The sequence below is a fragment of the Erpetoichthys calabaricus genome, chromosome 10 (assembly GCF_900747795.2).
Source record: "Erpetoichthys calabaricus chromosome 10, fErpCal1.3, whole genome shotgun sequence".
NCBI classification, from domain to species: Eukaryota; Metazoa; Chordata; class Cladistia; order Polypteriformes; family Polypteridae; genus Erpetoichthys; species Erpetoichthys calabaricus.
Window position 1 is genome coordinate 142,347,303 of NC_041403.2, and position 13,319 is coordinate 142,360,621.

The following is a 13,319-nucleotide window of genomic DNA, read 5'->3' on the forward strand; positions in this document are numbered from 1 at the left end:
TCGATGGGTTCCTAAACATTGCTGTCTTGGACGACAACCAGATTTGTCCCCACAAAGCCCTGGCTGTATGTTGTGTGTCCTTTTTGCTCCCTTGCTTAGACAATGGTCCTTTAGCCTTTTGGGTTTTAGTTCTTGATTAGTGTTGGTGTTGTTCACCTGAAGTTTCAACTTTGAATCTGATCATATTCTAGAGATAATCTCCTAAACTCTATGCCTGTCCACTACCAGTATCCAGTCTCTGAGTCGATTCATAGTACTGGTACCTCAAAGGCACTAGCCGCAGTGTTCGGTCATCAATACCTACTTGTTTCAAGTCCGGGGACCGTTGTATGCTAACTGCTGTAGCTGGTTAGTACTCTCTGCTGGTCACACCAGTATGCCTATTCCTGTACCTGCTTAGTAGGGAAACCCGTCTGGTGCGCACACTACAGCTGAGCCCCTGACACCATTTGTTTCCAAGTCACTTTTAAAATATCTTGACTTGAAATCACTAAGGAGCAGGAGGGACAACTGGGGAGCATAAAGTTATGCAAGTGAAGCAGGTTGGTCTCACCTGCCAGTGGTGACTCTGCTAATGGGGTGGGGTGGCTAACTGCTGTTGCTGATTTGAGGCCAGTGTCTCTGAGCTGTAGCAGCTTAATATCTGACCAACCAGTGAGGGGGTCTGAAAGTCGCCTGATGTCCCTGGTGCCCCCTGTTGCCTGCTGAGCCGCCGCTGTGCCTCCCTACGTGATGTGTGATCATGTGAGCGTCGGGAGGTGCTTTCCACTATGAAGGCTTGCTTTGTTTTTTAGACTTTTTCTTTTTTTTCTTTCTCTCATGCATGCTGACCTGGAACTATTTTCCTTGTTCTTAGTGGTAATAGGTAGGGGACAAAACACCACGCCGTACATTCTTGTCATCCCCAGTGAAGGTGATTATCAAATCCATAGCCAGAGGTCTTATTTTCTTTTCTCTTTTGTTCTCCTTCTTTCAGCATCTTAATGCATCGAAGTGCATGTCTGATTTCCACTCTAGCCTAGAATACCCTGGTGCTCATAACTCGTCTTCTCTTTTTCTTGCCATTTGTTTTTCTTGCTGTTCTTTCTCATTATCACACAATTTCCCCAGTAGAAAACACTGGTCAGCCTACCTCTTCAAAAATGTGTGTCGGTTGGGGGTTATCCAAATTTAAGGAGAATGCTTCTTTCTTCACAATCGCACAGTCACAGGGTTGACTTTTCTGTACTGAGATGCAGTAGCACTCAGGTTGCTTTAATCATGAATATGTTTCTCGACCAAAAAACGTTGGAAATATATAGAACTAGATATTGTAAGAATGATGCACTAAAAAATTCATGCACAAAAAGCCCAGGATGTTGTTACTTCACTTGTCATGGCGTGAGTATGCTGCAATGGACATCTCATTGTCCTGCCACTGCTATTGCAGAGTGTGGGCCACTACAATTGGACTCTTAAGTCTCCTGTTGTGTCCTATATCTCTACTCCATTAAGGTTTTAGCCAGTGGGCTGTGTGTCGATGATTTGTTAACTGTTGCGAATGACAAAACTATTAAGGGCATATTGTGCATCCCTCGCTTTTTGAGGTGTAGACCACCATGCTCTAATTTCTCCTACTGCGGGTGTGGAACATTGATCCTTGACTCCTTCTGCTGGAGTACATATTAGTATCCTAAAACTCTGCCCTGTGGGATGTACTATCAGTAAGATTTCCTTCAATCTGCCTGGGTCAGCATCTTACTGTTATAAGAAGTATCCACACACCTTTGTTCCTGCACCCCACCAGGCTGTGGAGTGTTAGGGTGTTACTCTATCTGCATTTTGGGTCAGTTCACCATACTTCCTCAACTATGACTGCCCAGCCTACATCGCTTTTTGTGAATCTCAACAGCCCTATGGGAAAATTCATTGTTTTTGAGAGTTTTCTTATTATGATGGGTATATATCTTGTACTTTTAGAGGAAACAGATTAAACACAGAAGTAGAATATCACTTAAAAGCATGTTATGTTCAGAGCTGCAGCACTGGCTGAATATCTGAATTTCACAGGCAAAAGCACCTAATAGGCATAACTCAGGCAAGACCCGCCAGTCACTCCTCATCCAGCGGTGTACGGCGACCATCCTAAGGTGTGAGAGTCACATTAATAAGCCTTTGGGGAGATGGGTGAAAATAACTCATAAATTAAAGATTCTCGAAGTGGAATGAGTATGACATCTCCCATTACTGCAAGACGCTTGTCTTTACGGCCCAGCTGCCTGCTCTCTTTAGTGCCAGTGAGAGAGATTGCTTATCGACAAAGCTACAAAGCCCGTTACGCCCCAGGGGAAGGCTGATCTTTTCAGGTTTAGAGAGGATGGCAATCAAGCTGCTGCAAAAATGGAAATTTTTACTTCAGCACGCCTTTGTTCCTCCTGTATGTGGGGAAGTGGAAGGGGAAGAAAAACACGGGGGCAAACAAAATGCGGAGTACAGCCTGCGGTTGGTAAGAGATGTTACCAGATCCCTTCACACATCGTTGTTTTATTCAAGGGAACTGCTTAAGCCCCTCAAACATATGATCGTTAATCAGATTCTCAGATGACGAGACAGACATGCAGCTGTCTGCACACACAAGATCACAAGACACAAAACTGAACACATGTTGAAGCAGCTTAGTAGGCTATGGGTGTGATGAATGGACAAAGTGCACTGATCTGTCTTTCTGACAGGTGAGACAGACAGGTGAGCAGAGAAGTAATTAAGATGGTGCAGAATGATGGGAGAAATAACATGGCAGAAACATTTAGGAAAGCAGAGACAGTCACGTAGAAAGGTGGGCCAGAGGAAATGGTGTTTAAGGATAGACAGGCAGCCCACCTGCTGACCTCAAAGTGACTGCTTCTGGTAGATAGAGAGTCCCTTCAGTTGTCACACTAATTACACCACAGGCTTATGGACCCTACCTGACAGATAGAGTGGGGAATGTACCCAGAAGACACGGAGGACTGTGATTTTGATGGACAGGCAAATGGTTGATTTGACTCAACAGACAGATATGAAGACTGTGCTGTCTTCATGATCTTTTAGGTTATCTTGGAAAAAAACTTTAGTCAAATGTACAATAGAAATAATAATCGTAATATTAATTGGCAGATAAATGTTTGCATCTCCAAGTACTATTTGCACAGACAGAGAGACAAGGAGACCATTAGCTGTTGAATAAACAGAATAACAGAGACAAGTGCTGTTAAGACAGATAGACCTGACTGGATAGACACACAACTAAATGCATCTGCTGGTAAGACAGGCACATCTGCTGCTTAGTCAGACACAGGAAGCTGAGCCAGGTTTTTAAAGAGAAAACATTTCAGAAAGATGTACCTGTTGAATGAATAGACAAATGGATGCCTCTTTAGGTTAGACATAGAAATTAAAATGCACCTGCTGAGCTGTAAGAAAACATAAAAAAATGCACCTTTCAGACGGGTGGATGGACAGACCAATGGAGAGAACCACTGATTAGACAGACAGACAGATGTAGCAACTGGTTAGATAAACAAAGAGGCTACTGCTGCAGTTTAGATTTAGACAGGCGGACTAGGAGGCACAACAGCTGTCTAAACAGACTGAGCGATGTTGTTGTGTTTATTTAGAAAAACCGGTCAATTGGTTAGACTTACAAATAGAGAAAGAGATGTACCTGGTGGTCAGGCAGGTGGAGACAGGGACTCACCTCTTATTTAGGCAGAAATAGATTAAGTGTCCTGGTGTTTTGATTCCTACAAAACTGCTGTCTAAACAAAATGAGAGGTGTGTTGATTTAGACAAAATGGACAACTGGTTAGATTTAATAATGTAAGAGATGTACCTGGTGGTCAGGAAGGTGGACACAGGGACTCACCTCTTATTTAGGCAGAAATAGATTAAGTGTCCTGGTGTTTTGATTCCTACAAAACTGCTGTCTAAACAAAATGAGAGGTGTGTTGATTTAGACAAAATGGACAACTGGTTAGATTTAATAATGTAAGAGATGTACCTGGTGGTCAGGCAGGTGGACACAGGGACTCACCTCTTATTTAGGTAGAAATAGATTAAGTGTCCTGGTGTTTTGATTCCTACAAAACTGCTATCTAAACAAAATGAGAGATGTTGTGTTGATTTAGACAAAATGGACAATGGTTAGATTTAATAATGTAAGAGATGTACCTGGTGGTCAGGAAGGTGGACACAGGGACTCACCTCTTATTTAGGTAGAAATAGATTAAGTGTCCTGGTGTTTCAATTCATGCAAAGCTGCTGTCTAAACAAAATGTGAAATGTGTTGATTTAGACAAACTGGACAACTGGTTAGATTTACAAATAATGAAAGAGGTGTACCTGGTGGTCAGGCAGGTGGACACAGAGATTCCCCTCTTATTTAGATAGAAATAGACTAAGTATCCTGGTCTTTTGATTCCTACAAAACCACTATCTAAACAAAATGAGAGCTGTTGTGTTGATTTAGACAAAATGGACAACTGGTTAGATTTACAAATAACAAAAGAGATGTACCCGGTGGTCAGGCAGGTAGACACAGAGACTCAACTCTTGTTTAGACAGAAACAGATGCACAATCCTAATGTTTACATTCATACACAACTGCTCTTCAGACAGAAGGAGAGAGGTGTGGACTGTTTAGGCTGACGCATGTGCACACCTTCCCTTTGGATAAATGGACAGCCATAGTTAAGAGCAGGTTTGGGATGACGCTTTAGACTTTGGGGGAATCCTTGTTTGAATTCAAAGCACCCTAACAATCTTAAGCATTAAGATGATATTTCATATTATTTTATTTTACTGATAATTTTTTAGAACAAGAACAGTCCACTTTTGGGAGAACTGCTGAAAGCAAAGGATTACACATGACATGGTTGTAGTTATGCTGGGTTGCTGCAACTTTTCCAGGACTGAGTTGGCTACCATCCCTCATTGTGCCTGTTTCTGCATGGCCATATCCCATCTATTCTTTCGAGCCTGTTAAGTTAACACTAATCTGGAGCCATCTGACTGCAGTTTCTTTGTTTCTTCCTAATCCTATTTCACTTATTTAGAGCTGCCATTCTAATCTCATGCCGGTCTTCAGGCTCACGCCAAACAATCGCAATCTCAAAGGCCAGCCTCAGCCATGCTGTTTGGCTGGCAACCCTGGCAGAGTACCCTGGAGCAAACTGGAAGCAGTTAACAAGCCAGCAAGAGGGAGTTTTTAATAAAGTTTGATGTGTGGCTTTCTGACAGAATGATATGCTGGATAGGGCCCTTAATGTGAGCAATTAATACTGCCTGCCGCTCAATCACTTCATTCCATATAGTGCACTGGATTAAGTTTTAATATCCTAGGCTTTCACAATAATTCCTTTTTGATACTTCATTTCTGCAAACTAAAAATAAGAGGATTTTTGATCTCTTTAGGCAAACAATCACCGTTAATAAATGGGAGTTGCATCTCATGGTAAGGCAGAACCATGTAATGAGCATTTAATCACAGAGATTAAAATCTTTACAAGACTGATAGCATCAAAGCCAACAAATAATGCCCAAAATTTCCTGGGTTTTCATTAAATCATTGAATCCACCAGCATGATGGACAAATGGGACTTATATGCTTCTGATGTGTGGATATGTATTGTTATTATTATAGTTAATATTCTTTATTTAGTAGATGCTTTTACCAAACGTAATTTAGAAACATTAGATACAACTAGCAAAAAAAAAATCAATGAGAACAGGAAAGTGTAGGGGCACTTCTTTCTTGGCATCTAATGCAGAGTATTTCAAGAATTAAACTATATTTGCATCACCATACAAATCCCAACTTACTTTTCTTCAAGATGTATTAATCCTAGTGATTCACTCAATATTGAAGTGTTCAGAACATTACTGAAAAAGCCATCAGTGAGCACCTTCAGAAAATGATAAACAAATCTTATAGCACTATATCCTCAGAATAATATGTACAATACCCAAAGGCTGTGTATCTCTCAAAATATTATATAAAATCCCTTTGCTACATTTTTACAATATTCTGATGGCGATGCAGCCTTTGGCTTTGCCTAAATTATACTAAAGATATGCAGCTATGATATTCAACTGTAGGAGTTCTGTATAATTTTCAATCCTGCAATATTTTAAAGCACAATGGGGTTGGCATGTAACCTCCTTTAGAGTATTAAATACATTTCCATATTGCTGCATCTACAGTAGTTGTAATGTGTTGTATAAATACCATGCAATTTTATATTAAGAGTCACAAAAAATCAGACTGTGGCATTCCAGTCAATGCTGCATTTTCTTCACGGTATTATATTGGAATCTTTGCACTGCCATCTTCAGCATATTAGAATTGTACCCACAATACTGTACACTTTAGAATGCCCAAGGATGGAGCGGCTGACCACTGGGCCTACTCAGGTCAGGTAGACTTTGCTTTTTACCAAAGGGTCTCCAGCTCCAAAACCTTTCTCTATGTAGTAATAATAGTGAAAAAGTGCATCCAGGAGGAATACATTTATAGAATAGACCAGGAAATGGTGAGAAATTTAAGGGCCTAAGCAAATGAATAATCAGAGAAAACTGTGGAGTTCAGAACAAGGAAGTAAATCAAAGTGGACAGAGTCAAAGCTCTTGGCTACCTGATATCATTTCCTTATTTAGCTAAACACAAGCTAAAATTTGTTATAATTACCAGCTATACTTTGCCTGTTACAATTTTAACCCAGTGCTTGGACAGTGTGAGGAGCAGGCCACCATCTTAAATAGTGGTGCTGAAATAATATTACATGTCACACTATAGTGATCATGCACTGCAGCTAGCAGTATTTATCCAAGTTAATAACAATATGGCGGTGGCTATGCTTGGGAAGGTGTAATATGGGCCATAGGCATCAGAAACATCAGGAGCCCCTATGCCCCTGGAGCCCCCGGCCAGTGCCCACGGTGCCCATACTTTAAGACGGCCCTGAATATGGCAGCAATCAAATGAAAATCACAAATAAAATGGTGATGCTGTGATATCAGTAAGGAAAAGACAAACAATAATAACAATGTTAAAAGTAGCAACAAAAATGCAGAATTAATTTTTAATGCCTGGAAGCAAGACTGTGTTGGGATCCATATGAACTGGAGGTTTTACTCCCCTCTGTTTCCAAAAGGCCAAATATCTCTTGCTGTATATGTAAATGATAAAATATTTCAATCCTTGACTTTTCATGTCTTGGATAAAACAATCTGAAAAAATAAATCTTTTGATGTGTACTTCAGTGTTTTATGAATACAATCCAAATAATGAACAACAAGCATTATTTGATTAAATAAAAAAATGTTTGTTTAAGCAGGAAGTACGAAGACTCCAGCAAGGCTATCTTACAAGCTATCAGGTGAACATCACAAGCTGGGTGGTCCTAAGAATGTTTTCTTTGGAGAAGGGTCTAGACCAGGGGGTGGCCAACACTGGTGAGCCACAGTGGCTGTGGTTTTTTGTCTCAACCCAGTTGCTTATTTAGAAGCCAATCCTCACCAGTAACAGATCTTATTTAATTTTATGACTTGTTAATGTTTTAAGTCTACCATATCATTTCATTCTTAAATCACAGATTTTATTTTCACTTTCTAATGATATACGCATCACCCAAATGATTTGAAACCTAAAATGGATGAGTCATTTTCAGTTCTTCACTTTCTCTTCAGTTTCCTTCTGAGTACTTAATTAAACCAAATAGTGAATGATGACTATACACGGGTGGAAGTGGAGACAAGGTAGATGGAAAACTGCTGGTTCCTTTGTTATTTGCATCTTATTGTTAATAAGGAGCAGTTAAAACAATGAATACAGCTGTTTAAGATTAAAATAAGCAATTAAGAGTTCGAAATCTTAACAAACGAGACAACTGAAATGAAGCAGAAAAATGTCACTTGAGCAATAAGTGCTTCATCAGCAATGAATGATTTCCCATGAAGCAATTGTGTTGGAACAAAAACCTGAATCCACTCCGGCCCTCCAGGACTGACATTGTTCAGCCCTGATTTAAAGGATCTGAGTCTTAAATAGCCAAAAAATTAAATGAAGTTAATTAGTAGCAAAAACTAGTCACTAATTAAGAAAATGGTTAGAATGAAAACCTGTAGCCACTGTGGCTCTCCAGGATCAGAGTTGCCCACCCCTGGTCAATATCAAGCAAAGTTCATTTGCAGAATTTCCATTTAACACACTGATGCAGTGAGAAATGCAAATAATAAGGGTATGAGTGTTGGCCCTAGGGCTGTTGTGATCATAAAATCTAATTGTCTCAATAACAACTGCAATAAAAATTAACTTGTCTGTATTACTAGCACTAAAGTCATGTATGGAATAATAGTATGGAAGCACACTCAAAGTTTAGGAAACAGACATTTAATTACTATAAGAATCAAGCCCAGTAATAAAGTACTTGCTTGAAAAAATAAATACATGGCATTAATAATATTTTCACTAATCAATATAATCAGTAGACCATTGGAAGACTAAATTGCTAAACCTACACCATCTGACAACATTTGAGAACTTTCTTTCATGTTATTTTCTTTTAAACACTGAAGGAATGGTCATTTAAATGAGCTCATTCCAATCAGTGCATGACTTTCATTTGCTGTAGACACTATTAATTTGTTTTAAGTGTTTTCAGAACTCAGATAATATAAGTAGGCTAATGTTACTCAAAAATTAAATCAACAAAAATGGAAATATAATGCATTAAAGCTACATTCACATTACAAGCCTCATGGTTTAATTCCGATTTTTGCTCTGATTGGATTTGCCTATCTTGACGGTTCACATTCATAAGCACAAATGACCTGCATCCGACTGTAATGTGAACACATCTGTCCTCCAAAACGGCACACATAACGCACATTGATGCATTTGTAGACGAGTCATCTTTCTCATCAATAGCAAAATACGTCATATTTGTGAGACGACTCATAGTATTAAAACCGACAAAATGGACGCTCTAGTAGTTGGTGCATGCATTACATTTTGCTCTGACAAACAGTTTATTAGTAGGCTAAGAAGATGGAAAATGGCAGACGCTTAGCTTTTGCTGTTTTCACAGCTATTGCTGACACCACTTCACCAAGCAATATGTGGCTAAGAGAAAGGAGACAGTAACGGTTGGACCGTGACTGTTGCTTTGCCGTGCTGCCGGTCATGGCTGATGATGGCAGGGCTCATTCCATGCGTATAGGCAAGAAACCATATGAATTTTGATCTGACCATACTCAGTTGTGTTGCGTGGTCACGTATCCCATCTAGGACCACATAGATAGATAGATAGATAGATAGATAGATAGATAGATAGATAGATAGATAGATAGATAGATAGATAGATAGATAGATAGATAGATAGATAGATAGATAGATAGATAGATAGATAGATAGATAGATAGATAGATAGATAGATAGATAGATAGATAGATAGATAGATACTTTATTAATCCCAAGGGGAAATTCACATACTCTAGCAGCAGCATATTGATAAAAAAAAAATTTAAATTAAAGAGTGATAACAATGCAGGTATAACAGACAATGACTTTGTATAATGTTAACGTTTACCCCCCCCGAGTGAAATTGAAGAGTCGCATAGTGTGGGGGAGGAACGATCTCCTCAGTCTGTCAGTGGAGCAGGACAGTGACAGCAGTCTTTCGCTGAAGCTGCTCCTCTGTCTGGAGATGATCCTGTTTAGTGGATGCAGTGGATTCTCCATGATTGACAGGAGCCTGCTCAGTGCCCGTCGCTCTGCCACGGATGTCAAACTGTCCAGCTCCGTGCCTACAATAGAGCCTGCCTTCCTCACCAGTTTGTCCAGGCATGAGGCGTCCATCTTCTTTATGCTGCTACCCCAGCACACCACCACGTAGAAAAGGGTGCTAACCACAACCGTCTGATAGAACATCTGCAGCATCTTATTGCAGATGTTGAAGGACACCAGCTCTCTAAGGAAGTATAGTCAGCTCTGTCCTTTCTTACACAGAGCATCAGTATTGGCAGTCCAGTCCAATTTTTCTTTCACATGTGAAAGTGACTCAAATCTGATTTGAAAACATGGGATTTCTGTGCCCACACAACCCTAAAAAACATCAGATATTTTTTTTTGTTCTTTATTTCACCTTATACAATTTCTTATATTAATGAATTTGTTAGTTTTTGCGTACCCCTTCGGGTCAGAGATTGTACAGCACCCCTGGAGCAGTTATAGGTTAAGGGTCTTGCTCAAGGGCTCAGCAGAGTAGGATCTCTTTTGGCAGAGACGGGGATTCAAACCGTCAACCTTCTGGATATCAGCACAGATCCTTAGCCTCAGAGCCACCACTCCGCATTTCATGTAAAGGCAAAAAATTGGCTATGAGTATCTTCAGCCTGGTAATGTGAACATATTCTAACACACATATTTTGATGTAGCTTTAAAACATGTATACTTTTCAATTTGTTATGGAAATCATACTTTTGTGTAATTTTGGTAGCAAAAACTTACACTTTTAAAGGTAGTCAGCTGACTATAAATGAGTAATGTTATTTAACTGTAATTAAGACTATGGTAAAGAAAATAATTTAATTAATAATTCACCAGAACCAACCACAAGGGAGCAGTAGATTAGTCTAAGCTGTTGCTTTTGTCAGACATACACCTTATTTTATCTAGAGCTGGCTAAATCTGGTTAGATCTGCTGTTCACCTAGCTCTTGCACAGGCTGTGGGATCCTTTTCACTTGCTATGCCATTTGTGATGGCCAAATGCAAGTATAGCCAAACAATTCTGCTGTATCCAGCCTAATGTCTGTACTACAGCTGCAATTTTGGTCACATTTTCAGTGGTAATGCAGGACAATTTGACAGAGTTTACTGAAGGCATTCTGCTACATTGTCAGCCTTATGGTCGTCAAGTAAATACAGTGTATCCGGAAAGTATTCACAGCGCATCACTTTTTCCACATTTTGTTATGTTACAGCCTTATTCCAAAATGGATTAAATTCATTTTTTTCCTCAGAATTCTACACACAACACCCCTTAATGACAATGTGAAAAAAGTTTACTTGAGGTTTTTGCAAATTTATTAAAAATTAAAAAATTGAGAAAGCACATGTACATAAGTATTCACAGCATTTGCCGTGAAGCTCAAAATTGAGCTCAGGTGCATTCTGTTTCCCCTGATCATCCTTGAGATGTTTCTGCTGCTTCATTGGAGTCCACCTGTGGTAAATTCAGTTGATTGGACATGATTTGGAAAGGCACACACCTGTCTATATAAGGTCCCACAGTTGACAGTTCATGTCAGAGCACAAACAAAGCATGAAGTCAAAGGAATTGTCTATAGACCTCCGAGACAGGACTGTCTCGAGGCACAAATCTGGGGAAGGTTACAGAAAAATGTCTGCTGCTTTGAAGGTCCCAATGAGCACAGTGGCCTCCATCATCCATAAGTGGAAGAAGTTCAAAACCACCAGGACTCTTCCTAGATCTGGCCGGCCATCTAAACTGAGCGATCGGGGGAGAAGGGCCTTAGTCAGGGAGGTGACCGAGAACCCGATGGTCACTCTGTCAGAGCTCCAGAGGTCCTCTGTGGAGACAGGAGAACCTTCCAGAAGGACAACCATCTCTGCAGCAATCCACCAATCAGGCCTGTATGGTAGAGTGGCCAGACGGAAGTCACTCCTTAGTAAAAGACACATGGCAGCCCACCTGGAGTTTGCCAAAAGGCACCTGAAGGACTCTCAGACCATTCTCTGGTCTGATGAGACAAAGATTGAACTCTTTGGTGTGAATGCCAGGCGTCAAGTTTGGAGGAAACCAGGCACCGTTCATCACCAGGCCAATACCATCCGTACAGTGAAGCATGTTGGTGGCAGCATCATGCTGTGGGGATGTTTTTCAGCGGCAGGAACTGGGAGATTAGTCAGGATAAAGGGAAAGATGACTGCAGCAATGTACAGAGACATCCTGGATGAAAACCTGCTCCAGAGCGCTCTTGACCTCAGACTGGGGCGACGGTTCATCTTTCAGCAGGACAACGACCCTAAGCACACAGCCAAGATATCAAAGGAGTGGCTTTAGGACAACTCTGTGAATGTCCTTGAGTGGCTCAGCCAGAGCCCAGACTTGAATCCGATTGAACATCTCTGGAGAGATCTTAAAATGGCTGTGCACCGACGCTAGTATTGAGCAAAGGCTGTGAATACTTATGTAAATGTGATTTCTCCGTTTTTTTTATTTTTAATAAATTTGCAAAAACCTCAAGTAAACTTTTTTCACATTGTCATTATGGGGTGTTGTGTGTAGAATTCTGAGGAAAAAAATTAATTTAATCCATTTTGGAATAAGGCTGTAACATAACAAAATGTGGAAAAAGTGATGCGCTGTGAATACTTTCCGGATGCACTGTATGTTGTTTTTGAACACTATGACTTTAGAAACCAGTCACTATCACCATATCTGTTTTGACCTAAAAATAATGAAGTTCTTTTAGGTCATAGATCATATCTTATCTCACCTTGTTATAGAAGTTGTTAAAGGCTGTTTTGCAGAAATAGTTTATCTGGACAATTCATACTGTTTGTCAGAAATCTGAAGTTTATTCTTGAATGCTTTTTTCCATCATTGATACCACGTTCACTACTAAATCCTAAGCCACAATCACAGTAAACGTTTCCCCTTTGTTGCTTTCATAATTACTTTTTTGTTGCTCTAGTAAAATCTTCTGCAACTTTCAGTTGTCATATTGAACCTAACTTGACTAATCCATCCATCCATCCATTTTCCAACCCACTGAATCCGAACATAGGGTCACGGGGGTCTGCTGGAGCCAATCCCAGCCAACACAGGGCACAAGGCAGGAACCAATCCTGGGCAGGGTGCCAACCCACCGCAGAACTTGACTAATGTCAATGTCATATTTGAGTGAAATGAATTAGGTGCTTCACTTTTAGCTGATTCCTCAGGTTTGTTGTATTAGCTACTTTTTAAAGTGTTGGTTATCCACATTATTTGGACCTTCTTACATTTACTTATTTGGCTGACTCCTTTATCCAAGGTGACTTGCAACATTTATAAATCAATCAGTTACTCTTCTCTTGTTACTTTCCAATTGGAGCACAGGGAGGTCGAGTGACTTGCTCACGGTCACACATTGTCAGTAGGGGGATTTGAACCCACAGCCTCTAGGTTTGAAGTCCAAAGTCTTAACCAATGCACCACACTGCCTGCATTCCTCAGCATTAGGTTAAAAATCAAACATGCCCCCTTATTGGACTTGACAACAAGATCCATATTT

General features: G+C 40.2%; 1 protein-coding gene across 11 annotated transcripts in view; it reads left to right on the top strand.

Annotated features, from left to right (window-relative positions):
- Positions 1–13,319, top strand: part of ptprt (protein tyrosine phosphatase receptor type T) — a 651,792-nt gene that overhangs the window by 437,667 nt on the left and 200,806 nt on the right. For 7 of the 11 annotated variants that reach the window (XM_028812019.2, XM_051932510.1, XM_051932511.1 and 4 more), the window contains exon 14: positions 857–913. The exons of the other annotated variants lie outside the window; for them this stretch is intronic. In XM_028812019.2, the coding sequence (XP_028667852.1) occupies positions 857–913 (57 nt within the window). The remainder of the gene's footprint in view (positions 1–856; positions 914–13,319) is intronic. 11 annotated transcript variants of the gene reach the window in all.